At 47.4% G+C, this 27,899-nt stretch overlaps 2 protein-coding genes and 1 long non-coding RNA gene across 10 annotated transcripts in view; 1 reads left to right on the top strand and 2 right to left on the bottom strand.

Moving 5' to 3' along the window:
* Positions 1–9,034, bottom strand: part of DNAJB12 (DnaJ heat shock protein family (Hsp40) member B12) — an 18,359-nt gene extending 9,325 nt beyond the window's left edge. For 2 of the 6 annotated variants that reach the window (XM_086899978.1, XM_086899979.1), the window contains exons 1-3: positions 8,876–9,034; positions 3,699–3,873; positions 2,653–2,798 (exon numbers count right to left, since the gene is read on the bottom strand). In XM_086899978.1, coding sequence (XP_086756104.1) covers positions 2,653–2,798; positions 3,699–3,787 — 235 coding nt within the window. In that variant the 5' untranslated portion in view covers positions 3,788–3,873; positions 8,876–9,034. Of the gene's footprint in view, positions 1–2,652; positions 2,799–3,698; positions 3,874–7,598; positions 7,717–7,820; positions 8,219–8,875 lie in introns of those variants that run through there. The other 4 variants (XM_086899974.1, XM_086899975.1, XM_086899976.1 and 1 more) reach the window with 3 other exon arrangements.
* On the top strand, positions 7,744–27,899 carry LOC147652006 (uncharacterized). 2 transcript variants are annotated; one of them, XR_015289909.1, is made up of 3 exons: positions 7,744–7,941; positions 8,212–8,336; positions 24,865–27,899. It is a non-coding gene; the product is annotated as an uncharacterized LOC147652006 (long non-coding RNA). The 2 variants fall into 2 exon arrangements; XR_015289910.1 differs by lacking the exons at positions 7,744–7,941; positions 24,865–27,899 and adding an exon at positions 9,088–10,446 and having other exon boundaries at positions 8,248–8,336.
* Positions 9,201–27,899, bottom strand: part of MICU1 (mitochondrial calcium uptake 1) — an 84,186-nt gene continuing 65,487 nt past the window's right edge. For both annotated transcript variants that reach the window (XM_023930087.2, XM_023930082.2), the window contains 4 exons: positions 20,974–21,111; positions 16,814–16,922; positions 11,362–11,451; positions 9,201–9,958 (listed from right to left, as the gene is read on the bottom strand). In XM_023930087.2, coding sequence (XP_023785855.2) covers positions 9,795–9,958; positions 11,362–11,451; positions 16,814–16,922; positions 20,974–21,111 — 501 coding nt within the window. In that variant the 3' untranslated portion in view covers positions 9,201–9,794. The remainder of the gene's footprint in view (positions 9,959–11,361; positions 11,452–16,813; positions 16,923–20,973; positions 21,112–27,899) is intronic.

Raw genomic sequence — 27,899 nt, 5'->3', positions numbered from 1 at the left:
ATCCAGGCAGGAGGAAACCACAGTCAGTGAAAAATTCCTTAATTAATTCAAATCAAGATGTTATGATATGACTGATAAAGATTTGGTGAGTGTCCTCAGAGAAACCCTTCAGCTGTAGGCAGATGTGGAGGGAAATAAAATTTTAGTTGACAAATTTTATTCAAAAGTGGCATTAAGGGAACTCAGTGTCAGAGCCTAAAACCAGAACTGCAAAGAATTTAATCCCTGAAAGAGACTTTAAAACTTTCCATAAAAGCTGCTAAGGAAACATTAGCCAGAAGTTGCATCCATCAGCTATGAGTTTCAGTACCTCCAGATGCCACATGTAAAGTGCATAATTACAAGGACTGTTAATCAGCACCTGTGAGGCTGGAACTAAACCCCTGCCAGGTCTCTGGGTCCCTCTCCTTCCGGCCTCAGGAGTTTGAGCCCTTTTCCCAAAATGTCTGCCTGTCACCTTCCTATTCCTGTACTCACCCCTCCACACATTCCAGCTTCCCACTGCCCTCTGTACCAACCCAGCCCAGGCCTCCCCGCGTCGCAAGGACCCAAAATGCCCACGGCAGTGGCTGCCTGGTGTGTAAAATGCAGGGGCAGAAGGGATGGAAAAGGGGGAAAAGGGGGATAATGGGCCCTTCTGGAGGAGATCAGCTCTAAGATTCAACATTTTCCCCATGGTCAGATGGAGGTGTACAGTTTCTTCTCCGAGTGGAGATTTGGAGGGCAGAGGATGTAATGTCAATACACTCCTCCTTCTTGGTTATAATTAGTGCACCCAGAGCAAACATTTCTAGAGCCTGGCAGGGAAGCTGGTGGACAAGGACTGACTCAGAGAGTGTCGACCACACAGCTGGAAAGAACAAGGGAAGCAACGACAACAGAGCGGTGCAGGGTTTGTTCACTGACTTTGTGCTGACAAAGCCCAAGAAATGCCTCATTTTTTTAGCTCCAAGTAGCCAAGGCTCAAGGCTTTTTCCAAGAGCAGACAGGTAGTGATGCAGATCTGCCATGAGACAGCCTGCAGCCAGCTGGAACTGTAAACTGAGACACGGGCTCAGCACAAGACGCAGCACCTTATCAGCAGTCACCGGGAAGGCGAATGCCAAGACTTCAGCTAATACATCAACGTAAAGAAAAATTAACTCATATCCTCATAGCAGGGCACGTTTTCCCCTTCACCCTCTGGAACCAAACAGGTGGACTTCAGCTCAGCTCAGGGGCTGAAGGACAGGAAGCCGTGGAGGCAAGGCCTGGAGGAGATAACCCCGTGGAGGAGGATAAAGGGCACTTTGCTTAACGCTCCACTTCTGGCATGGAACTCCTGCCAAAGCCTTGGGCAAACATCATTATTCAAGATTATAGGTGAGGAAACCTGCCTTTGGCCACTGAGGGATGCAAGGATGAGCTGTGGAGCAACAGCTCTGCACAGACAGAGCTGATACCTGTGTGCAGATGCTCTTTCATCTGCCCCCAACACCAGCACAGGCTCTCCAAAGTAGCTGGGGGTCAGTCACTGTTTGCTAACACTTATCAGGGACAGATTTAAGTCTTAAAAGGCTTGAACAAACCTTACCTAAGACTTTTACTGCTGAATTTGCGTCTGTGAGGAGCTCACCTGAATACTGTACCAGAACACCCACATCAGGCCAGCACTGCTCCCTGCTCCAGCAAAGCTCTCATGCGTTTCACTCCCACCATCAGGCTGCTTTGGGGTGGAAGGTGCCTTAAAGACCCTCTTGCTCCAGCCCCTGCCATGGACAGGAACACCTTCCAATACCCCAGGTTGCTCCAAGTCCTGTCCAACCTGGTCTAGAAAACTTCCAGGGATGGGGCAACCACATCTTCTCTGGGCAGCCTGTGCCAGAGCCTCAGCACTATCTCGAGTGAAGAATTCCTTTCTAAAAAGTGGCCAAAATCATTTAAATGGCTTCCAAACCAGTGCTGTATGACTGGCACTCAGGAGTTCTGTGTTTAGCTCAATGATAATAATCAAACTTCCACAACTTGCAGGGGAAAATGGGATTATATGTTACAAGCAATAGCATCTCTCTTGGAAAATAACTCCAATTTCAAGGTATCTTACTTATCTTACTCTTATTACCCAGGAAACACCCCTGCTGCATTGATAGAGAGGCTCTGAGAATTGAGCTCTTTGCAGCAGAACTAGAGCTCTTTTTCTGAGTTTTGGCTGGGCTCACTTGTGTGGCTGCTTCAGTTTGACCCTAGAAACTTCCACTTGGGATTTCTATCCACAAATGGTCGGGTGTTTCCTGGAATGTTTCTCCTGAGTGGTTTGTGAACCCTGCATCCACCTCTGGTGCTGCACAAGTTAACTGGGTTAATCCTGACAGAATTTCCTCCTGAGCAGCGAGGCAGGAGGTTGGAGCAACACACAGGGAAGGGCTGCTGGGAGAAGGAGAAGGAAGGCTTTTCCTCACCCAGCCATCAGAGGTGAATCCTACCCGTGCCAACCTGTGTTTATTATTTTAAGCTCATACTTTGGTCATGACATGACCAGCCCTGAAGTGAGACAGCTTCACAAAGAGCACCTTCATTTCACTCTGCTTGACTCGTGGGGTTGTTTTCAAGGGTTCTCACAAGCCCAGCTCAGTGAGAGTTGGGGGCAAACCACAAATCTGGAGCTGGCTTTACCTTTGAAGGCCTCCGTGGCCCCCGGTGCGTGGTTCTTGTCCGGGTGGAACTTCAGTGCCAGTTTCCTGTAGGCCTTTTTCAGATCCTCATCAGAAGATTCTCTGCTGACTCCCAGAATTTCGTAGTAATCTTTGCACTGCTTTACCCTGCCAGGGGAGAGGGCAGCAAACAGAGACCCTGAGTTCCAGGAGTGAAAATTCGAGACTCTTTGTCTCGAATATTTGTCAGCTCAGAGACTTTTCAGGCAGCATCATTTGGATGGATGTTGCTCAGGGAATCTCTGGATTACTCAGCCCCTGCTCCTCACAGGGTGACCCAGTTGTTTTCACCAACTCACTCCGGCTGTGCCGGCAGGACCAGCACAGAACGAGTCGGGCCAGTGGAGGTGGAAGGGCCCCTCCTCAGACCCACACAGGAATGTGATTGGCAAATAAACTTCACATTCATCATCTGCACGTGTTGGAGGCTGTTTGGGAAGGACTACAGCACCTGAAGGATATTGTCCTTTCCCCACCTCACTCTCTCCTCAGCTAATTCCCAGATCTAAAACTTGCATCAGCTGAATTGCAGAGAAGGAAGGAGGGAGCAGCCCAGGGTGTGCAGCCCTGTTCTTCCTGGGCACACTCAGCCCAGCCAAGGCTTCTGCTTCTCTCGTGATGAGACAGAATCCGGCAGGCTGGGTTTTTGGAAAAGTGGATGACGTAGCAAACATTCCTGCAAGGCCCTTGGAGCGGCTCTTGCATAATTCAGGCCGTGCCCATAACCTTAAACAAAGTTTACCAAGTGACTGCACCTGCAGTTCAGTCCTTCAGCTTCCAGGATGGGCAAATGGGAGAAAGGAATAAAGGGAAGCTTGAAACAGGGTTTGGAAAATGAGCAGACCCAACCCAGCTGCCTGCCAGGGCGACTGGAGCTATAAATCCTCCTGGGCACGTTCTTAACGCTATTCCATATGGTTCAAAGCTGAAATCTTTAAAATACTGTGAAAAGCAGACAGGTACCACGTGATAAAGTCAAACAAATGCCCCTGAGGGCTGTGCACAAACCTCTTCACTGCATCCAGCTGGTCCTGAGTGTAGCCCTTGGGGGCCTCCCCCCCAGCCTCTCCGTTGGCAGATGGGAAGTCGCCGCTCATTTTCCTGAACTGAGGGTTTGTGGATTCCCTGGACTGGGATTGGCCATTGGCTGACTGCTCGCTCTTGTTGAGTGACTCGAGCAGAACTGAAAGGAGAGAAGCAAAAATATAAAGAAGAAAGGAACAAGCTCAGCCTGCCCTTCCAGCTCTCCCATGAAGAGACTCCATCTCTGCCACCTTCCCAAGACCCCCCCATCCTTCCCCAGGAAGACCCTCAACTTTCCTCCCATGCAATCTTTCAGCTCCTGTTGCTTTTCAGCCAGGCATGAGGGCTACTCCTGAAGATGTTCTGCTTTTCCCAACACACACAACATCTATAAAAACCCCAGGACCACCCAGACAGACAGTCCAGGAGCCACAGCAGATCAGTAAGGCAGTGTATCCCTGTCCTTTTTTCCTCTTCCATCTCTCCTTGACAGCAAAGCATGTCCAAATTTGTCCTCTAGCACATAATAAAGCGTATCATTCTTCTTTATCTCCTGCCTTTGAGAGCCTACAGTGCTGGGGAAGTGATGTGATGATGCCATATCTTTAGAGAGCTTAGAAAATAATTCTGTGGGCTGCCAATCCCACGGGGACACTCCTCTTTTGGGGACAGAGCTGCAGCACTGCTGGCTGCCAGCTCTTCACACGAGTCACAGGGGCGCTTTGTTCTCCTGTCGCTACCTACGGATTCGGAGCAGCTGTGAAAACCATCTTCCCTCTCCTGGTGCGCATAAATTCACCTGCCCTTTTCTTTTCCTCCTTGCAAGGCTCAGGCACTGTCTTCCATCCTCTCCAGCCAAGAGGGGACAAACATCCAGGCCTGGCCTAAGCACCCAGGTGACACAATGGAGGGAGAGTCCAAGCATCTTTCCATCATGCATTTCCCTGGCAGCTGCATAGCACCATCCTTTAAAACTGCTTTTCAAACCAAGCATCAGACTGATTTCTTCACCCCCATTAAGAAGAACAGGCACACATGCCACAGTGAAACCCAGCCAAGGACATTTACACAGGCCCCAGTATCCTGAGCTTGCAGTCCTTTATCCAGAGCCTAGAACTGGGAAGGACCTTCCACCCCCTCCCATGGATTGCACACTACAGACCTTGCACTATGGGGTATCACCTTCTTTAGGCAAGTGCAAACAACTCTTGCAGGCCAAGAGATGAGCCAAGATATCCTATCTGGCCCCAGCACTTGGAGGGGGCAGAAAAATCCACTTGGTAATCCAAAAGCCAATAGAGGATGAGGGATGAAAAGGACAGTGGGCTAAGGAGCAGTAATGGATGAGCTTTTGGGCTGGGGGCTTCACAAATTTAAAAATAATTTATTTTAGAAAAATAATTTCTTCCCTCCCTCATATTCCCGATGCTTCAGTGTTCACTGAATGATAGCCTTTGGTTTTGCTCCTTCCAAACCTAGAGCAATCTGCCAGGTGATTTTAAATTTCACCTCACAAGGCTGTTCACCCACCTTCACCACATCCTGCTGCTTTGGGCTTAGTTCCCTACAGCTTACCAGGAGATTTTGATCCCAGAACAGTTCAGGTTGGAAGAGATCTCAAAGCCCATCCAGCTTCACCCCCTGCCCTGGGGCAGCCTTTCACTATGGCTCCAAGCCCCAAAGTCCAATCTGGCCTTGGGCACTTCCAGGGATCCAGGGGCAGCCACAGCTTCTCTGGGCACCCTGTGCCAGGGCCTGCCCACCCTCCCAGGGAACAATTCCTTCCCAATATCCCATCCATCCCTGTGCTCTGGCACTGGAAAGCCATTGCCCCTTGTCCTGCCGCTCCAGTTCCTGATGAAATCTCTCTTAAATTTTCTTGTAGCCCGTTCAGCCCTGGAAGGAGCTGTGAGGTCACCACAGAACCTTCCCTTCTCCAGGCTGAGCAGCCCCAGCTCTCCCAGCCTGGCTCCAGAGGGAGAGGTGCTCCAGTCCCCTCAGCAACTCCATGGCCTCCTCTGGACTCTCTCCAGCAGCTCCAGGTCCCTCCTGTGCTGGGCCAGCTCTGCAGGTGGGGTCTCACCTGAGCACAGGGACAGAATCCCCTGTCCCCTGCTGCCCAAAGTGCATTTCCCAAACCCAACCACAGAAATCCACAGGTGGCCACAATGGGTCAATCCCATTTTGCTCTACAGCAAAATCTGTTGCTTTTGCATCCTCTGTGTAGCCCCAGCACAGCACAAATTCAGGGATTACTGAAGCAGAGAGTGCAGAATTAGGCTTCAGTTCTGCCAACTCAGTTCCTCCCCAGCACGTGCCATGGAGCACTTTTCCTCCATTATTAGCCAATGTTTGCCCAACTTCCAATAAATTTTCCCCTGCTCCCGCTCTTCCGACCAGCGTGTGACTGCCTCTGCCAACGTGCCCTGACACAGGAGATTTTTGCTGCAATCCCCTTGCAAAACCCTTCCCTGATCCCAAAAAGCCCAGCCAGGGTCAGAGTTTGCAGCATCGGCTGCACAAGGGCCACGTCGCTGAGTGTTGCCAAACCCTGGGTGACTCCTGGGAAAGAGATTTCCCAGGAGCTCCTCAGGGACCACCGTGGGATCTCTGGCAGCGTTTCCCAACTCCAGACCCAGGAGGACATCGAGCAAAAGCTCCTTGGATGAGAAACTTGGTTGGGTCTGGCCACAGATTAGCACGTTGTGTTGTTTAACATTAACCAGCCCTGCTGCCCGCCCTCAGCCTCTGCTTTCCTCCAAAAGTCACTTTTCCTACCCAGGAATTTCTCCAAAGTATAAATTCCAGAGGAAAGGGAGGGGAGGAAAACCACACCACACGTACAACACGCTGTGTTTGAGGGAGCGGGAAGAGGCCTGGTGCAACCAAAAAGAGGATTACAGGAAGCCTTGGGACAGCCAAAATGCAAAGTTCAGCCAAAGAATCCAAACTCAGACGAGGTCAAAGTGGAAAAAAAAAAAAAAAAAAAAATTTTTTTTTTTTTCCTTTGCATAATATTCTGCAATGTAAGAACATGCAGGGAAAGAACTGTGTTTGGCTGCTTTCACAAGCCACTTCCCATATTAATTAAAGCTTTCAGGAAATTATGAAAACGAACATAAATCTGTCTTCAAGGAGGATTATTTTGTTACACATGTGAGAGTGTGATCCCAGCCACGGCCTGTCTGTCTGCAAACAGGGGGAATAGGAGGGGGAGAGGAGGAATACGATGAAAACAGAAGGAACAGGAAGAGGAGAGAAGGAATGGAAGGAGGAACAAGAGAAGGAAAGGAGGAAGGATGAGGAGGAGAGAATAAATAAGAGGAAGAGATGAGGAGGAACAGGAGGAGAAGGAATAGGAGGAGAGAAGGAATACGAGGGGGAATGCAGGAACGGGGAGGAGAGGAAAAGGAGAGGGAGGGGAGGAATGGGAGGAGGAGAGGAACAGAAATAAGAGGAGGAGAAAAACAGGAAGAGGAGAGGAACGGGAGGAGGAAAGGAACAGGAGGAGAGGGACAGAAACAGGAGGGAAGGAATAGGAGAGGGAAAAAAAGAGCAGGAATAGAAATGGAGGAATAAAAGTGGGAAAGGAGGACTATAAGCAGGAGATGAACAGGAGGCAGACGAGGAATAGGAGAAGGAGTGTAACAGGAAAAGGAGAAAAGGAATACGAGGAATAGGAGAAGAGGAACAAGAGGAGGAGAAGGGCTTTTCGCAGCCCCCCGAGAACTTCTCACTCGCCCTGACAAGCTCCTTCCCTCCCCTCAGCGCTGCTCCACCAGCAGCGGGTGTTGTGCGGCTCAGGGGTCCCACAGCAGCGCGGAGCCGGTCCCCCGTCCCTTCCCGGGCCCCTCCTCACTGGGAGCCCCCGCTGCAGACAGAGACCGTGAGCAGACGGCACTCGATCGCAGCCCATCGGTGCCCGGTGCCAGGCGGTACCACAGCCCGAGCACCCGGGACACCCCCGGGACCCCCGAGGAACTCGCTTTCCCGGCGCGCCCCGCGCGCATTGCGCAGGCGCGGTGAGGGTGAGAGGTCAGGCCCGGCGGCGGCCGCGCAGGCCGCGCTCCCCCGGGCCCCCCGCCGCGCCCCCAGCCCGGTGCTCACCGCGGACCCGCTGCGAGGGGTAGAGGCGCTGCGCCTTCTCCAGGAAGCGGCGGGCCTTGTCGGGCTGGTTGGCCTTGGCGGCGGCCAACGCTATACCAATGCACCGCTCCGCCTCGTCCCGGTTCGACTCCATGGCGGCGGCGGCCGGGCGGGGGGGCGGAGAGGCGGGGCCGGGCGCAGAGTGATGACGTCACAGGACACCGCCCTCAGGCGGGCGGGGCCGATGGAAGATTTTTGGGGAGCAGGGAAGGCGCAGGGAGGGAGCAGATTTTGGGGGGAGAGGACGCCAGGGCAGCCCCGGACCCTGCTCTCGGAGGGGGTTCGGAAGAGAAGGATTAACCCCTTCAGGAATTCTCTCTCCTCCTTATCGAGTTTCCTGCCTTTGAAACAGGTCTTGGCTGCGGGGACTCTGTCCTGAAGGAGACGCTAAAGGGGGATGAGGCTGCTCGGGGCTGTTTCACATTCAGTCGCACCAGGGATGGCGGGGAGAACCTTCATCCAGACGAGAGAATTCAGGTGACACATCCCTGGAGGCTGGCCACGGGGAGCAGGCAGGAGAGAGGGAAGAATGGCTGCCGCCAGGAAGGGTCAAACCTGCACTCCCACCTTGGTCTGTGGGGTGTGACGTGTGTGACCCACACCCAAACCATCCCGAAGGAGCAGGCTGTGCCTGGGAAATGAGGGAGGAGAGGAAGATGACTCTAGCTGGAGTGATCAGGATCAATATTTCTGTATGAACCACAGAATCACAGAAGGGTTTGGGCTGGAAGGGACCTTAAAGCCCATCCAGTCCCACCCCTGCCATGGGCAGGGACACCTTCCACTGTCCCAGCCTGCTCCAAGCCCTGTCCAACCTGCCCTTGGGCACTTCCAGGGATCCAGGGGCAGCCACAGCTGCTCTGGGCACCCTGTGCCAGGGCCTGCCCACCCTCCCAGGGAACAATTCCTTCCAAATATCCCATCCATCCCTGCCCTCTGGCAGTTTGAAACCATTTCCCTTTTTGTCCTGGCTCTTGAAGTCCTTGTCAATATTCCCTCCCCATGTTTCTTTTCACCTCCTCAGGCACTGGAAGGCCACAATTAGGTCACCCTGGAGTTTCTCTCCAGGCTGAACAATCCCAATTCTCCCAGCCTTTCCTCACAACAGGACTGCTCCATCCCTCTGCTCATCTTGGTGGCTTCCTCTGGACTCTCCCCAGCAGTTCCATGTCCTTCTGTGCAGGAAGGAAAGTATTCCAGGAGTGATTTATCCCCTTTGTCTTTCCAGCTCTGTAAAGTCATGGAGTTTTCCCTGCCCTCCCCCGCCAAAACACCCCATCTTCAGTGCCTCAGCCCCAGCCTTGGGGGAGGATCTGGAGCAATGGAGAGACGGAGCCAGGCTGCTGTGAGCAACATCTTTACATGATATTTTACAGAGGACAGCACCCGGCAAACAACGGCTGTCAGCCCCTTCCCGGTACAATTCCCCACGGAGAGGGCTCTCCATGTGGGAAATCGATTAGGGAGCTCCTGCTCCTCCTGGTGTAAGGCAGGAAGGGCAGGAGAGCCAGTTGCTCCACTACTTTTAGCTGCCCTCCTGCAGTAGGTGCAGCATGGAGCTTTTGACTGGCTGAAATCTTGGTTCTGGGATCCAGGAAATGCAGGAATTGCCCGGCTTTTCCGAGGAGCAGTCTGAGAATCAAAGTAACCCCCGTGCCATTTTTTCATAGCATTAAATAAAGGTGATTTGGGGTCCAGCTCTGGAGCAGGGCACATCACACTGCAGAGGTGGTGGCAGTAAAAGTCCTTTCCTTATTCCTGAGAGAGAGGAATATTAAGGAGAGCCAGCAGCAAGCAAATACAACAGGCGTGGATTTCTAACTTGGATTGACAAAACCCTCCTGTTACAGACAGCCTGGGCTCTCCAGAGCCTGCTGCCACCCTGCTGTGCCCATGGGCTGTGCCAGGGGATGGGGGTGCTCCTTCCCAGCCCCTCTACTGCTGCTTGGGAGCTGTGAAGTCCCACGCTGTCTCCTGGGCACACTTCCACATGGCCCTCATGAGCCGTGTGAAGCCCATGTCCTTGGGCTTCTCCAGGCCTCGCATCAGGCGCTGCTTCATGATGGCAACAAACTCCTTGTTGCTCAGCTCACCATTCCCTGCAAAAAGGAGGAGAAATAATCAGAGACCCACCATCAACCTCCTTGAAATGGTATCTTTAAAGGGCAGCAGTCATGAGTGTCCTTTCCTGCAGAAACTGAGACCACGTTTGGCTCCCACCTCCCAAAATATCCTGCTCAGCAAGGGATCCTGAGCCACAGATTCTAAATCCCAACCCTATGGATGCTTGCAGGAGGCAGAAAAGCAAAATGCAAACCAAATGTCTGTGTCCTCCCAGGAAACAACACTTCAAGTGGTTTAGGAAATTAAGGGTGCAGAATTTTTTCTAATGAAGTAGAAGGGAAGATTTGTTGATCAGATGAATGAGGTTATGGAGAATGCAGCCACTGAGTGGCAAAATTCCAGCAAACTATCAAGGGGTGAGCAAAATTCCCTCCAGTACTGCAGGTTTTTAATGTCTGTAAACACTGATGGAATGAAAACAACAAAATAATAACAATAATAATAATAAAAAGAGGTCTGTGCTCTCTTTTCTGCTTAGTTTCTTCCTTGGGGGACTCCTTGGGCAACCACAGTCTTTCCCCCTGAGGATTTGCTATCAAAATATTTAGGAGATTCTCCTCTGAGAGAAGGCAAACAGTGAATATTTGGATACACTTCAGCTCACTTGAATCTCCAGCTGATCATCTGGTGTGAAGTTTGTATCAGAACAGTGGTACTGAAGCACAGAGGAAAATAAAACAGGAGATGGGACCTTAGAAAGGTGCAAAGGAGTGGGTGGGGCTGAAACCAAGAGGGACAACAAAGAATAAAATAATTAAACACATTTTTTAATGTTCATACTTATGCACCAGTGCTGCCAGATGCTGGTGACTGTGCTGGAGAAGCAGGGTGCCAGCCAGGACTCTGATTTTGGCTTGGCTGTTTTGGGCAAATGGAGAATTTCCTTCTTTCCAAGTTGGAATTGCTGTCACCTGGCAAAGACTCCAGTAATTCTCGTTAAATCAAGCCAGGAGTGCTTCAGTGTGACAACAATCACCCCAGGGCACTCACACCCTCTGCAAAGCCACCAGCTTCCCAGCAGGGCACAGAGCTGCTATTAATTCATTAAAAATTAAGCTGACATTTGTCTAGGACTTTGGAGATAAAGCCCCAGACCGGCTCCTTTCCAACACTGCAGCACAGCAGTTCATTTTGTTAAACAAACTGCAGTTGTGTGGGGGTAAAAAAGGAGCAAAGTGTGCACATCAAACCCTCCCATCTGTGCTCCAAGACCCACATCTCACAGGGTGGGTACCACTGGATACCCTTCCCACAAAGGCAGGGGGATCACCACAGATCCACAGACAAAGAGCATGGCAAGAAAAGCCCTTTTCCTGCCCTGGATTTCCTGCCCTGGATTGACTCTCCCAGCCTCGCTGAGGTCGGGGTGGTTGCTCACCGTCGCAGTCGAAGAGCGCGAACACCACGTCGCACACGTGGTCCGAGAGCTCCACCTTGGCCACTGTCCTGGCCACCTGCTGCATGGTCACTGCAACACAGGGAGGGCACAGGGTCACACAGGGGGCAGGATGTGCCAGCCACAGCAGGACACCCCTGCTCCTCTGCAGAAAACGGCATTTGTGTCTTCAGAGAGGCTGGGAATAAGCTTGATTGACGAGGCAGCTCCTTCTGACAGCATTCCAAGGATGATATTCTATCAAACAACAATCCCAGCAGGCTGGGAATTCCAAAAACTGCTTTTCCTGTTGCAACCCAGTAATTGCAGAACGAACCCACCCCCCCTCCCACGGGGAGAAGACCAGATTAACCTTGCAAAAAATTAAAGAGTTGTAAGGAAGTATTTCCCTTTTCTCCCCAGACTGGCAGCAGAGAAGCAAGCAGGAGTTTTATTCCCACCTTTAGAAAAGGGCAATCCATGGAGCTATCAATCTGGAAGGGTTAGGCAGTTGATTTTGCTGCACAAATGGAAAAAACAAAGCCCCCTGGCTAGGCTAGTGTGAGTGTATTTAAAGTTAAATTGCTTCCCTAGAAAGCCTGACCTAAGGAAACGCCATTCACAGCAACTGGGATCAATGTTTAGCTTTGGAGGAAGGGCAGAGAGGGAAGTGGTGCATCCCAAAACCAGACTGAAACCACAAACAGCTTCTGCTTTCCTCCACAGCATCTTTATGGGTTTCTGTATGCCCAGTCCTTCAGTAATATTGGAGAGTTAAGTGTGTCAGAAAGGAAAAATTAATCATCCAATGTATACTGTAACTGGATTAATTACAAACTGCATAAAATATTTCTAATAGGATTTTTTTTTTATGTATGTTTACACTATTGATACCTTCCACCCCATTTCTGCACCCCTGAGTGAAATCTGGGGTTTTCTGAGAGGAATTCACAGCCACCTTCAGGTCCTTTTCCCCGTAAAACCTCTCCTTCTACTAAATAATGCAGGAGAAAATTGAAATGACACAATGTACATAATGTAAAATACATAAAATCTCAAGTAGGACCCTGCTTATCCCACATAATTATTCTTTTTGAGTGAAATTCCTTTTCTCCATGAGTGATGCAGCTCCAGTCAGCAGTTATTACTCTGTATTTCCTCAGACAGCAACACCAAATTTCATTTCATTTGTTGCAAATGTAAAACTTCTCTCCAGGTGCTTCACCTTGATGCCATCCCTCCCCTCCTGGTGCCTTAGGTACCCTATGGCTGTAGCCTGACATATTAAAAAAAATTTAGAATGATTTCCTACATCACAGAATTCCAGAATGGTTTGAGTTGGAAGGGGCATTAAGGATCACATCATTCCAACCCCTTGCCATGGGCAGGGACACCTTCCACTGTCCCAGGCTGCTCCAAGCCTCATCCAAACTGGCCTTGGACACTTCCAGGGATCCAGGGGCAGCCACAGCTTCTCTGGGCACCCTGTGCCAGGGCCTGCCCACCCTCCCAGGGAAGAATTTCTCCCTAACACCAAATCAAAATCTCCCCTTTCAGTTTGTAACCATTGTCCCTTGTCCTAATTCCTTCAATTATTAAAGTCAGGTTTTTCTGCTGAGATTTTACCTGCTCCTTCCATCTCTGCAAAGAGTCTCCTGATCCTTCCCCTCCTGTTTATTTTTTACTGCCACAGTTTTCCCAGCTGGAACTTGTACTCATGGCCACCAGTTCCTGCTTCCTCTCTCATTAATCCAACTGCACAAGTGTCAGCTCCATCCCTTCGTTCTTGCTTGATGCCAATATGACTTCATATGACTGTGCTGTGCTTGGTTAGGGCTGTGCTGGTTTTTAAGGAATCAAAAGGAAGAGGGAAAGCATCTCTACTTTCCTCTTCCACACACATGCTCCAGACCACAAGGTAGCTCAGGGAGGGAAATAAAATTTAAACCTGCTGGACTAATTTCTTTACCACTTCACAAAATGAAATCGGTGCTGTCTGGCGGAACATCTCTTAAAACAAAGCCTGCCAAGGTTTGGGACTCTGGAATAAAAATTCTCCTGGATTTCATACCATCAGAAATGAGTTCTACATTTCTGTCTTGAAAAGCTTCTAAAATTTCATGCATTGGTATGCCCCACTGATTCTTTTAATGAGCCATCTGAGTTATTTTATGCAAGTTTAGTGTCTGACACAGTTATCCTTTTTTTCCACTCTGATTCCCAGAACTGCACCATGAGCAATGCTGCACCAAGCGTCTGCAAACGGGGCTTCGCTCCAGGCGAGAGCCTCGCCAGATGGCAAACTTCACTTTTTCCTTCCAACTTCAGATTAATCACACATGTGGCCAAAAGAATGGACAGCTGGGCTGCTGCCTTTGTTTTCCAAATGGCACTCGGGGTGATGGGAGCAGAGCTCCCTGCCCTGGGCCATTCCAGGATGGAAAGGCAGGACACGTGTGTTTTGGTCTCCCAGGAATCAGTCTCACGTTGATGCACACGTTTCATGTCAAGGCTCCCAGTTGGAAATGTTGGATGCTATCACTGGCAGTACAGCTACCAAAATCCATTGAACTTTTTACAAATCATTTGCATGAGTACGTGCCGGAACACCCATCCAGGAAAGAGCTGGATAAGCCTTATGCAATCCTGTAGGCACAGCACATTTTCCTTTGTCTCCTCAAACCATGAGGCTGCAGCCCTGCAGCTGAGCAGAAGCTGTTTTGACATCAAAGGGAGCATAAGAGAAAGTCACAGAGATCAGAGAAAAAAAAGCAGAGTTCCCAGACCAAAGGCAGTGCCTACCCCCTGTTTGTGCAGTATCTACAGCCAGAAATATGGAAAGAAAGGAGATTCCTTGGAGACATCCCAAACCTGACTGCAGGTGGCCCAGGGTGAGTGGCTGCAGGAGATCCTGTTGGATATGAGGGTCTCCAGGGACCCAAGTCCTCCCCTCCCTCCCACTGCCATTATTCCAGAGAAGCAATCTGAGCTGTGCTTCCAGGGGGGGCAACTTCTTCCATCCATCTCCAAGGCAAAGGAAAGCAAGCAGCAATTCCATGACTGCATTCCAGCTCACCTCCTTCCTAACTCCCTGTTGACTCTGCAGCTGTTTCAAGAAGCATCATTCAAAAAAAAAGATTTTCCATGAACCTTTCTGGGGCTCCAGCCCTGCTCCAAGCCACAGATCAGCAGTGGGCTCAGCTGCCTCCCCGTGCTTTGGCCCATCCATGCCTTGCCCTAAGCCCCAAAGGAGTTATCCCGTGGCTCTCCACCAGCAGAAGGGCTGCTTGGAAAACCTGGCTGCACACAGTGCCAGAAAAAGTGCAATTCACACCCTCCTAAAAGGGGAATAAGCACCAAATTCAGCTGCTGTCCTGCTTCCAGCTGTGAGCCCAGGCTGGGGAAGTCTTCTAAGGAATGCTTGTGATTTAGGAGAATGACAGCTATTATGTTGCTGGGAAAATGAAAGATGGGCTAATAAATAATCTGGGTGTTTTTAAATGGGTCATTAAAATACAGGTTTATGATCCTTTTTAGAAGAAGAAGTGACTTAAATTCAGCACAGAAAACAGGCTGTCAAGCTCTGGCTGTTTGGTACCAGCCATTTTTTTCCCCTCTGAAATTTTAAACAACCCTTCTAAAATCGTAATAATGTTTGCTGCTTTGTTAGCAGCAAATTATTACACACACTAACCTCTTCCTAGTCCCCATCCCAGTGGAATTTTTACCTTGTTAGTTTGTACCCAGCAACCTTGTGAAAGCTTCACTTTTGGGAGGGCACACTCTATTTATGGTTTATTTTACTTAAATCTGATTCCTGCCCAAGGAAGGTTCCCTTGCCCCAGCTGGGGCAAACACTCCCAGCTCAGTGGCTGCAGCAGCTCATTAATGGCACGTAATTAAACTGCAATCACACTGATTTACCAACTGCACACAGACCTAAATTCTGCAAAAATGTGTATTCCACAACACGATAAATGCTAATTTCCTGTGGGCACTGAGTAAATTTGATTTGCTGGGCTATTACCTCCTCTGGGATGCTGCAGGAAGGGCTCAGAGCAGCAGCACACCCAGACTTGGCATTTTACTTTTAAATGAAAGAAAATCCTGTCAGGTTCTCTTAAGTCTTAAGGTAATGATGATCTAAACCAAAGAGTACAGATGATTTCCCCCAGAAAAATTTAAGATGAGAAGGGCTGCTGACACACACAAGCAGAGATGTGACACGTTTGTTTCCCTCTGTAATTCTACTGCCCCAAAACCTATTAATGCCCTAATATTTCCCCACAACAGCAGCAGTTTGAATAGCTGACTTCCAAAATGTTTAATTCTGCAGCTGCCTAAATAAATCAGCTTTAATTTTGCAGCAGACAAGAGTTTCCACTTAGCCTAAAAATCTTTTAATGAGTTTGCCATCTTTTTTTTATATTCTCAGTCTGTTTAAAAAAATAAAATCCCCTCTTAAAAAAAAACCTAAAGACAAAAGCACACACTTGTGAGAGATCCTGGCAGCAGAGCTGGACTTTGGTTTGAAATATATTTTGGGGTTTTTTGAAAAATATATATTTTTTTTTTTTTACATCAGTGTGTCAGATCTAAGAACAGACCAGCTCAGAAAAGGAAACATGATGAGAAGGAGGAGGAGGATATGGATTGGTCTGATCAATAAACCACATTATTACCAAGGTCCCCAGGAAACACCAGCTCTGAGTTTTATTCAGCCCACTCCTCTGGACTGTGGGTTATCTGAAACACAGTCTTGGACAGATTTTAATGCTCAGTCTAGGGCTCAGTGGTGTTCCACTGCTCCCCCCTCTTTCCCTCCATCACTCCCTGAGGGGAGCTCTGAAGATGTTTGCCACTGCTTGGATTTCAAGGCAGAAATGCAGCACCCAGCCCTTATTTCTAGGCAAAGTCTACGATTTTTGAGCAAAGCTGAAACAAAATAAGGGTTCTGCAGTTCCTACCACCAGCCCCACTGCTGCTGTGCCTCTGCCATGTGGATCAGAGACCCACAGAAGATAACTCTGCAAGAATTTTTTTACACTCATTTTTGAAGTCCTTTGACAAAAAAGGTCAATACAGAAGATGGGGATGAAGAAGAAACACCGGTGTCCCTGGGATCTGGAGCCTGTGGCACACTCCTTAGGTCACACAGCACAATGGTCCTTCTGCAGGTACCACCATGAAATCACTGCTTCCTCATCCATTCAGGCTACACATGTCACCCTTTTTTTATCCCTGTATCTAAAACTGTGGAAGTATAAAACCTGGAATCCCTCTTTATCCATGGATGTAGCGAGCTAAGCACCTCATTACAGGGAGGAATTGCAATTTGGGTACATTTTTAACCTGTCAGCCTGGGCTTGTCTGATACCTTCCTAACTCCAAAGACACGGAATGAGTTATGCTCCCTCAGGCTTTCAGCACCTGAACATCCCTCAGGTTTTAATACCTTTATCAAGAGAAGCTCCAGCCATGTGGTAGAAGCTCAAAGCTGTGTCCACGTCATTTATGTTCTTCAGAAAAGTGAAGAAGTTCTCCACCTCCTCAAATGTCAGCCCCTAGGACAGAGAAAAGACACTCATGTGGTGATGGGAAAAGGAGATCACGGACACTGCCTGGAAATGACACAGTGACTCATTGGCCTGAAGCTGTAGCCAGAAGGGAATTCATCTGCACGCTCCATAAACTCAACCTTGGCACTTGAGGATGTGGGTTGTGACCTATACTTCTGTTCCCCTCCTGCTTCCCTCCCAGTCCCACAATGGGAAGGGACTGAAAACCATCTCCCAGGCGAGCAGACACACCACAAGCCTGTAGTTGGGATGCAGAAGACCACTGCAAACAGGTGAACTGATAATTTTTTCTGAAGTCTGCACAGTTGCAATGATAATATCAAACAGTCTGTGCACTGTAAGGTCCCTCCCAAGGGATTCAGGGACCCCTGGGGGCATCCATGTCTTACCCAGTGTGGCAGAAGATGACACTAAAACACAGAAGTGTCCCAGTCTGCTTTGCTGCTGGAGGCAGGATCCCTGTCTGCTCCGCTTACCTGGGCCAGGCGAGCATGTGCTCGGTGAGAGCCGACAGCCACGCTCTGGGACGGGCATGGAAAAGCATCCTGAGCTCCCCAGGAGAAGTGGTGCCGATGAGCACAGCTCTGGGAATCCCACCTGGTTACACTACACCTGATTTTATCACCCTGCTCAGCTCCAGCACAACCACAGCAGTGCTGGGACAAGAGCTGGAGCCTCCAACTCCTCCAGCAGAGCCACTGCACGGAGCCAAGGGAGGAGGTGAATCATCACCACGGTAATAACCACTCAGACTCCCTCTCTGAGAGACATAAATCAGCTTGTCAGGAGTTCAGGTTCAGGCTCCTCCTGTCCTGCCTGGCACAACAGATTGATAGAGCAAGATATTAAAAATCCTAATTGCATAACAGCACAGTTCCATGATCTGGATATGTTCAGCAGGTACTGTCAAATATAAATTTACACAATCTGCTGTAACTCTGCTCAAACAACTTCTAATCAGGGAAGAAGCCACCAATCCTTTGAAAGAAAATTTTTAAGGTCTTCCCATACAGACATTTGCAGCTTGTTCCTGTCTTTGCTGTGAGTATGTGGCACTGCACTGATAATCTACGTGTGCACTGACACATGCAACAGCAGCTCTGTCAGCCCTGGATTCATGGATCTGGGCCAAAAAGGATGAGATGGCAAAATGGGAGAGCACATGTGGACAACAGAGCTGACTGAAGACAGAAATCCCTGGTGACTCTGCAGGGAGCTTTCCTTGAATGTTTGCCTGCTCCTCTTCCTGAAAGGAACACTAGGATGTACAGCAGAATTAAATTAAATATTGTCCTAGGAAAAAAAAAAATCCAATCAATCAGGTACTCCTGCAGGAAGCACTGCAAAGATCCCTCTGTTTTGTACAATGGTTCTACAATAGAAAATATCTTTGCAATTATCATGATGCCTCCCTGCCTGGGAGCAGGGCACTGAGAGTGTGGAAAAGCCTGGAGAACCATGAGGTGTGTGGCCATTTCCAGGTCAGCAGAAGACATTGTGCTGTCTTCTTCAGCAGAAGATGAATTGTCAGCATCTGCCTGCTCTGTCTGGGACATCTGAGGTTTGTAGTGCTCTAAGCAAAGAGCCACAGACCTCATATTTTCTTGGAATTCCCAAAATGGCAGATGCCCAAGCAGCACTGCTGTCTTTGCAAAATGGACCCTTGTTTGGAATGCTGGAATGGTTTGGGTGGGAAGGCACCTCAAAGCCCATCTCATTCCACCCCCTGCCATAGGCAGGGACACCTTCCACAGGCAGGGACACCTTCCACTATCCCAGGCTGCTCCCAGCCCCATCCAATCTGCCCTTTGTGGTCCTTTCACCAGCTGAAAAAACAAACTCAGTGACACACGTGTATCCTACAAATTGTAGCTTTCATGTGGACAAAACCACTGAATGTCTGTAGCAAAATACCATCAGTGTTACGAAAATTAATATTTTTTTGAGGAACCCTATAGGTGAGGATGGCATCAGTATTAACTCTGTTCCAGCTACCAAAATAAAATAAAAATCAGAGACTGGGACAGCCTCAGACAAGTCAACAGATGAATGATCACCTCTTTCAAGGCATTTGTAGCTCCAGCTGTTGATTCATAATCAGATGAATCCCTTCATCATCCAAGTAATCCCCACAAAACATAAGCAGGGAGACTCCAGAAGCACTTACCTGCTTATAACACAACAGCTCCAACATCTCCTGCAAAAATTAGGGCTTTTCACTTGGGAACCCAGGTTCAGCCAGGAATTCCACCTTGCTGCCACCCCCTGCTATCTCCACAGAAAAATACCTCAGCCAGCCCCCAAAGCACATGTAGATGATGTGAATCACTGGTTTCTAAAGAGACTGCTTGGTTTTCTAGCAGTTAGGGGGGCATAAAACAAATAATAGCTTGCTTGTGAGTATTGCTGATGACTCAGGCTCCTCTTAGGAGAAGAAAATCAGCTGTGTAAGTACAACTTGGGGAGGAACTCATGTTAGACAAAACAGAATGTGGCAGCTCTGCTGAATAAGCAAAGTACACCTATGTGCAGGGTAAGATTGGGTTTTTCCTCAAGAAAAATAAAAATAGTGAAAGCAGATTGGCAGTTAATAGAACCAAACTTATCACTCCCAAAAGCAGGAATGCAGAATAACAGTGTTGGAAAACAGCTAAAGATTAGATTAAACTCAGAGTTTTGTTGTTTTGGAGGCTGCCAGGGTTGCCTTGCGCACTCAAGGTAATTGCATCAGACAAGGAAGACAAGGTTTGGCAGATTCCATAAGAAAGCTCTCTCAAAATAACAGTACTTCCAGGGGAAAGACTTGCTGGGTGAGTTTGGGAAAGTTTCTGGGCATTTTATCCTCACCAGTGTAAGGAATTGTGAATTTTTCACCAATTCTATTCCTTGCAAATGTAATTTTTTTTTTTGTCCTATTGCCCATTTCCTCTCCTTGAAAGTCCTTGGAAAAAAAGGAAGATAAAGATTTGCTCTGAATCTGGCTGATTTGGGGATGAAAATAAGGTAAGAACAAGAAGTTCCTCCTCTGGCACAGATGTCAGGGTCTTAGCTTACACATAAAAGGAAGAAAACATCTGTTGTAGGAAACCTTCCAAAGTAAATTCCTTTGCCTCTTTTCTCACACATCAAGCTACTGTTCAGTAATATCTATACACACATACATATAAATAAATGTATATATAAACCCAAAAATTACAGAGAAAGAATAAACAATTTGCAAACTTCAAAACCAGAGCTGATCTTTTTTATACACACTGTATTTAAGCACTTTTTCTTGGAGAAGTCAAATTATTTCTGTTAATGTAGGAACCCCATTAAGGAACCAAAAAAAAGGAGCAGAACCTGGTCAAAACTTGTGTTTTATAACACACTTGGCACCTCAACCAGTTAAGAAATAAACTCTGGTTCTGATGTCAGAAGAAAGCAGCTCTAAAACAGCCAGCCAAAGATTTTCCATCCATTCTCACTCTGATGAATTGTTTGTTTATATTCCAGTTAATAAAAGAACATTCTGGCTTAATAAAAGAACATCCATTATAGGAGCAGATGTAAAATTCTAATTTCTCAGCCCATACTTGCCTTACCTGATAAAGCACATCTTGTGGTATGGATATCTTATTCCAAGGTCTCTCACTGAAATAATGAGTGTAGGGTCTGCAAACTCACTCCTCTGTAAATTGTGAGTAATTTTTCCCAGAAGTTAATAACTAAATAATAACCTGCCTGGCCACAGCAGCTAATGAATCCAAGGTCGAGCCAGGAACTGGGAGCACGGCTTCAGTGTTTGTTCTGGCTCCAGACCCAGGGTGCCATTCAGCAAATTGAATTTTTAAAATTACAGCATCTCTTTTCATAAGGCATGAACCTACAGCTTGCACTGGCCACCAACCCCTGCATTCCCAGCTCTTCCCTCTCTCCACCATGGCTTAACACGGTGTGGATGCTTTTCCGAAGGAAACTTGGACTGACCTAACTCATCTCGCAGCCCAGCCTGGGGCTGAGAAATTTTCCCAAATTTTCCAAGAACACCACTGACCTCTCCATCCTGGAAGTGCTTCTTGAGCTGTTTGAGCATGACAGTGAGCTTCTTGGACTGCACCCCGCTGTATGCCAGCAGCATGCTCCCGAACTGCCGCTCCGTGATCCGCCCATCCACCGGGTCGTGCCGCTCGAACTGCAAGGGAAAGGCAAACAGGGAGATGAAAATGAGGAGCAGCAGAAAGCTCCACCTGATGTATGAAGCATAAAAAAGACACCATAAAAAAAAATTAATATTGCAGGAAACACTGGTGAAGAAGTTCTGATGTGTTTCAGTGTCTGCTTTCCCCGGGATTGTCTCTCCACATTCTCCCTATGTGTGATTCTATGGACAGCTCCTGGGAGAAGCCCTTGTATCTCACCCTCCCAATTTTATCCCACAGGACTGGGCTAAGGATTGGTTCCATGGTTGCTCTAAACAGGGACAGTGGTTAATAAACCAAAGAGAAGTCTTGCAAAGTTCTTCTCATTTTACTCTTCCCTGCTCCAAGGCCTGTACCAGTGTCCCAGCAAGGGAAGGTTCAGGGATGTCTCCAGACTTCACCTTCTCCAAGTTCTCCTCATCCTCAGACCCTTCCAGTCCCTGACTCTTACAAATGCTGTGTGAAGCTCCTGCAGCACTTCCAAAAAGCCCTTGTGCAGAGGAAATTTTTCTCCACTAATCCATCTCTTCTGCAGTAGTTTGTCTCCTGGCTTCCACTGCAGGCAAGGAGGGAAGAGCCATTGCCCAGCTTGGGGAGGTGGAGGGTGGGAGCACCAGGTCTTTGCCTACTGAATAATGGGGATTATTTCATCCTTTCCTCTTCCTCCACCTCTGTGAATCTACAAGCATCAACATTAGACTTCACCCAGCTTTGCAGACCTCAGCACTCAGGATCCCTTATTTGGGATATATCCCTTCAAATTTACCAGGAAACACAAGACCAACACTCCAGCTGATCACAAGTCAGAAGATGACATTTAACAACAAAATTAATTTTTAAACTCATGGGGAACAACTTGGTACCAGTGATTGACATTCTGCTGCCTACTGAGTTGACCATTCCTGCCTCAGCCGCTCTTCAGTGCTAATGAATTTTTAATTATTACCATATCAACCAGATTTTAGTTGCTTTTCCCAGTGGGAAACCAAGGGATTCCTGATAAGGGAAGCAGCAAGGCTGGAGGGATTTGTATGGGTGACTCTGGCAGGAGGCAGACCCCAAATGGAGAAATTCTGCTCTTCAGCCCCCCTGTGCTTTCACCTGAGTGGCCCACACGGTTTTGGGGGAAAAATGGTGATTTTTACTGTCATCTGATACAGGCTTTGGAGATCACTCATGATGCAAAACGTGGGCCTCTCCCATTCTCCTATGCTGGGGGAAAAGAGAGAGAAAACTCATCTTTTGGGTATGTTCCTCATTAAAAAGCAAAAGTAGTCATTTCTGCCATGCCTGAAGAATGCCAAGAAAATGCCCCTGGGACACAAAAATTTGCCATCAGTGCTGCTTCAGAAGCAGCCTTGATGCTTTTTTCTGCTGTAATATTCCTAATTTCATCCCCAGAGACACCAACCAGCTCTTTTCTACCAACAGCCTTAAAGTACCCCAAGTTTTAGCAGAGCTTTAGGTACCATCTTTAATTAAAGGCCAGGAAATGGGTCCAAATATCTCAGATCAACCTCCTAAGTGGTGACTATGCTTAGAAAATCTCAAGTTGGTGTCTAAAATCCTATCAGCCCCCTCTCCCCTTGCCCTGCATTAAGGATCAAGCACTGGGCAGCTCCATGGGGTAGCACAAGCAAACACAGCTCCCTGCAGATGGGGGAATAAAGAACCAGCTCCTTGAAGGTGTTTTTGGAACTAAACCTTCAGATTGTGGTCAGTTTTGTGCTACCAGATGAAAAAACCAACCAACCAACCAAAAAAAAAAAACCAAACCAGAAAGGAAAAATTAAAATACTTTTCATCTTCATTTTTGTACTGATATACCACACAACTATTTACAAGAAATAATAAAAAAAAAACCAACCTGGAAACTATGGAATTTATGCTGCTTATTATTTATCTCACTTTAAAATCAACATCTCTAACATTAAACCAGAGCACTCAGATATTTGCTGTCATGTACGGTTGTGCTCATTGCAAAGGTCAGCCCAGAACGGGGCTGGGAAGTGAGAGCTGGTCCACATCCAGTTCCCAAACTTTAATATAACCACCACTGAACTGAGAAAAAGCAACAGCATCACAGTGAGGGCTAAAGAAAGTTCAAGTCTTACCTCCAAGCTACTGTCAGATGCATTTAAATTAATTACAGAAGGGATAAGCAGGGCATGTCATTTAAAGAGAAATTTCAGGGGGGGAAATTCTGCTTATTTTTTTCTGGTATGTCAGAGATTCTGTTTATCCATAAAGAAACTGGGTTTCAAAGGATTTGTGAGTGGAAACCCATTGATTCTTGATGAAAGAAAACCCCCAGCTACTCCTGACACCCCCTTTCCCACCCTCCTGGCCAGGAGCACAGGGACATCCATGCTCCTCTACCCTCTGGAATGCTTTCCAGCCAAACACAAGTCACCACTTGGAAATGAAGGAAGGTGCAAAGCCTATAGGAATTTTTCTTTCAATACACAGCCTACAAAAAGTGTTAAAATCCTCTGGGTACTTGAAGAAAGCAGGAAAAATAGTGCCCATTCCCAGGTAATCAGAATTATTTGCCTCCATGCACAGGATGATATTGTACAGGTTATTTTTTTGTTCATTGGGGAGGGGCAAGAACTCCAAACCCTACAAGGAGGGGATGCAGGGCACAGCACACTGAGATTTATTACAGGCAAACAAGTCTTCTGACAGCCTTTTTCCCTTTCATGGATCTTCAAGAAGGAAAAGCAGGGCCAAAGCAGTCCCTGACCTGGCATTATCCAGAGGGGATCCTACCCCATCCCAAACTGCAGCCCCAAAATCCAGCCAGCCCAACACCTCCAGAGCAGTTTCCACTCGCAGCCACTTGGTGCCAGCAGTGGATTCTGCATCTGCACGAGGCAAGGAAAATGGGATAGAATGCTGGCCAGTGTTCCTCCTGCAGGCCAGGACACCTGAGGTGCTGAAGAAATTAGCTTGAAATAGAAAAAAAGGCTGTGTTTTGAAATTCATTAAAAGCCAACGTGACGTGAAAGGAAATCCAAGGCGTTTATGGAACAGTTCAGCAGGAACTGTTCATGACAAGAGGGAACAGCTTCAAACTAAAAGAAAGGAGGTTTAGATTGGATATTACAAAGAAATTGTTCCCTGGGAGGGTAGGGAGGCCCTGGCACAGGGTGCCCAGAGAAGCTGTGGCTGCCCCTGGATCCCTGGAAGTGTCCAAAGCCAGGCTGGATGGAGCTTGGAGCACCCTGGGAAATTGTGGTGGAATGAGATGGGCTTTAAGATCCCTTCCAACCCAGGTCATTCTGGAATCCTATGGGAGAGGAAGAAGGTAGGAGAAATGGGGTGCAGCCCTTCACTTCACCAGCTTTGGTAGCCCAGTCCCAGTTGTCAGTCCAAATACACAGCAGGGTACTCCCTGTTTTTTGTTATTTAAAAGATTACCCATAACCTTAAACATGTGTTAAATAGTCCCAAACTCCCCCTCAAACCTGACAGGATAAGCATATTCCTGCTCCTCTGTGAGATGAAATGCCCAGTTTTGTTCAAATAACCCCACTCTCCTTCCTTCTGAGAGAAAAGCTTTCTCACAGGAGGAGAACAGAGGACAAATAAGCAATTTTCCCTGCTTCTACATCTCCTAAATTGCACAAGTTTATGGAAAGGCAATACAAGGACCCATCATAAAAGAGGAGAGCCATAATATCTTTTCTTCCTTGCTTCAGTTTTTTTTTCCCTCCACTAACTCAATCCATCTTCCTCTGCAGGAAATCAAATCCCAGGCTCTGAGGAACATCCAGCCCAAACCAATTCAGAGATACCACCATGAGAAACATCCTGGTGGAAAAAAAACCCCAAAAAAACCTGCTGGAAGTTCCTAAATGTAGACATTGGTTTCCTTTCATCTCTCCTTCTGCCAGCAAAGCTCACCAGTGGGAGGGAAATGAAGCAGCTCCAGTGGCCTCAGAAAAAGGCCAAGTTTGGATACCAAACACTTCCCAGGAAAAGGTTTCTCTTCCCAGCTGATTGTCTCCTTCCTCCTCAATAAATCTGTCATAATCAATAGTATTAACAGGAGAAGATTCTACCTAAAACTCCAGTGCTAAAATCCTCACCAACCAGAGAATGGGAATTTAAAAAACTGCTTAAAAAAGGAGGAGCAGCATTTTGTGATTGCTGTCACCAGACCCAGCTGGGCCCAAGAGAGCAACCCAAGCTCTGCAACTGGGGAGGGGACACCAAAACCTTCAGAGAGGGCTCAGCATCACCAGACAACCATGAGTGGATGTCAAAACCTCCCATGGCAAAGTGGGATAAATAATGCCTGCAGATGATACCCCTCCTTCCTAAGCTGGCATTTTTGGGCTGGACACACACTGGTGGCTTGTGTCTCTTGCTTTGTTTGCTGAAGAAGAAAATGGCTAAAATAACCTCCAAGCACTTGGCACAGACAGCATTTAGGATCCACCAAATCCCATCGGTGCAGGAGAGAAACACCCAGTTGTAACAGGAGCCAGCAGAATGAAAACACAGCTCAGATTTTTCCTAAAGCAATGCCAAAAGGATATACTTCCTATCCTCTTCAAACACTCATATTAGCTAAATATCCAGCTGTATTTTAGCAGGCTCTTAAATTTCTAGGAAGGTTTCCCCTAAAAACAAATCCAACAGATGATGTATTCCCTACAATCTCAAAGCAAGGATCTTAAATAAATAAATGTATGTGTGCCACATTCCTAATTGAGATAGCAAAGAGAAATACATCTTCAAGGACTTTTGGATGGGGAGAGAAGTGTTGAGGAATGATTTTTGAGCTTCTTTCTGCAAGTTAAAATAAACATCCATGGAAGAAATATTGCTAATACTAATTCTATCAGGTTTAGGGGTAGTTTAAAAAGGTGACCTGTTTCCAGAGCTGCTCTGTGCATAATAAGGAATCAAAAGGGTCTGGGAAATAATGATTTGTAGGGTAATATTCAGATTCATAATATATGACCCTTTAAAGTAATATTTGCTCAAAGCTTTCTTTGACAGGCTGTAATACATTATTTATCTGCAAACTACTGCAGCACTGGCTCTGTTTACTGTTCTGGAGAAGGAGGCTGCCAGGATCTCTCATCAAGTTGCATATACAACTATGACAGGAAGAAAAAGAAAGGGGAAAACACTATATATCTCCCTAAATCCCAGCAACCTCGTCCATCCAAAAAAATTTAATGTATTTGTGAATAAGCTGAAGTGTTTGCACAGGCACCAAATTACTGCCAGAAAAAAAAGAAAGGCAAAAGTTTCTAAAGGCTTTTTGTTTGGGGAGATTGAAGATTTAAAATATTAATTTCTTTTTGAAGAGGGGGATAATTATGCTGAAGGGTTTCTTCTGTGGACACAGACCTAAAGTGCTGGGTTTTGCAAGATGAAGCTCAGTGTGCTCTGGACACAGCCTACAAAGAGCCCCCAGGTGTAATTACTGCATTATTTGGTAAAGCCCACTCAAAGACACAGCTCTGAAGATGTTCAGAGCTGCTAACAGCAGGAGGAATGAAAATGGGAAGGAAGAAATGCCAAACCCAGCCTGCAGCATCGCTTCTCTTTACCTTAAAAATTAATAAAGAAATCAGAGCTATTTTCACATGAGAAGAATCCAATCTTCCAAACACTCTCCCTTGTTCACACTTTCTTCCCCTCTGCCTAAGTGAATATGTAGCAGCCAGGTTAAAAATGTCCATCTGTCAGCAGCAGTGCAATCCCAGCAGACCTGATGTTGGAGAGAAGCTTTGGAGATTTCATTGACCTTGGCGAGCCACTGCTGCCTGCAAGGGGGAAAAATTCATTCCCATCACCAGCCACTTGTTCCACTTTAACGAGTGATTTACAAAAGGGTTATGTAAAGATGGCTGCACCTGAACTTCAGCCCACAAATGAAAATATCTTCCTGCAGGCTCTGAGGCAGATCCACACTCTGTGCAGTGAGGGAATGACAGGAAGGAATCCTACAGAAAAGGAATCAGTAATGCTAAAAGGACATGAAAAAGGACATGTCTGATAAATTAAAGGGATGGAGAGGGGGAAGAGCTGAGCCATCTCCTCCCGTGTCTGCTCTCCAGACCTGGCTCTGTTACTGCCATCCCTGCCCTTGACAATGCTCCTGGTACCATGGAACAGAGCACTTTTTCCATCCTGCATGCTCCCTGAATAAGAGGAAAGTTCAGAAACAGAACAAACTCCCAACCCTCCACACAGGACAGCGGAGCTGCAAGCACCTGAGTGAAGCCATTACTCTGAAAAATACCAATATCTAAGCCTCCATGGAGCTGCTGTAAACAGTTTTATTAAGAAATACAGCTCTCTCACTGCCTGTTAAGAGTTCACATTGTTTTCTGCTTGACCTTGGTGCTCAATTCCCCAAGAAGAATAAGTTTGCAGGAGTTTAATTCAGCCTAGCAGGGGAAAGGGTCCTGCTTCCACATTCTTCCTGCATCAGCAGAAGCAAAGTCAGGGCTGAAGCACAGCCAGTAATGTGTGGGAATAAAACAGAGAGCACAATGAAACTGATGAAGGAGCCTTGTGTCTTAGGCCTAATCAAACAGAAACCATGGGAGAGACAGACACAAATAACTGCTCCCTGGGGCAGAAGTGACCAAGAGATATGTTGTGAAACTTTGATACCAGGTAACTGCTGCCATGAAGAATGTATAGCCAATGGGGAATTGTTACCAAAAATAGAACCTTATGTAAGTGCCATACAAGTAAAACCCTATATTAAATGCCTTGTATACTCAATAAAACTGGCTTCTGATCTCAA

Source organism: Cyanistes caeruleus, chromosome 8 (assembly GCF_971803275.1).
Source record: "Cyanistes caeruleus chromosome 8, bCyaCae1.hap1.1, whole genome shotgun sequence".
Taxonomy (NCBI): Eukaryota; Metazoa; Chordata; class Aves; order Passeriformes; family Paridae; genus Cyanistes; species Cyanistes caeruleus.
Note: the sequence above shows the minus strand (reverse complement) of the source record. Positions and strands in the feature narration are given on the sequence as shown.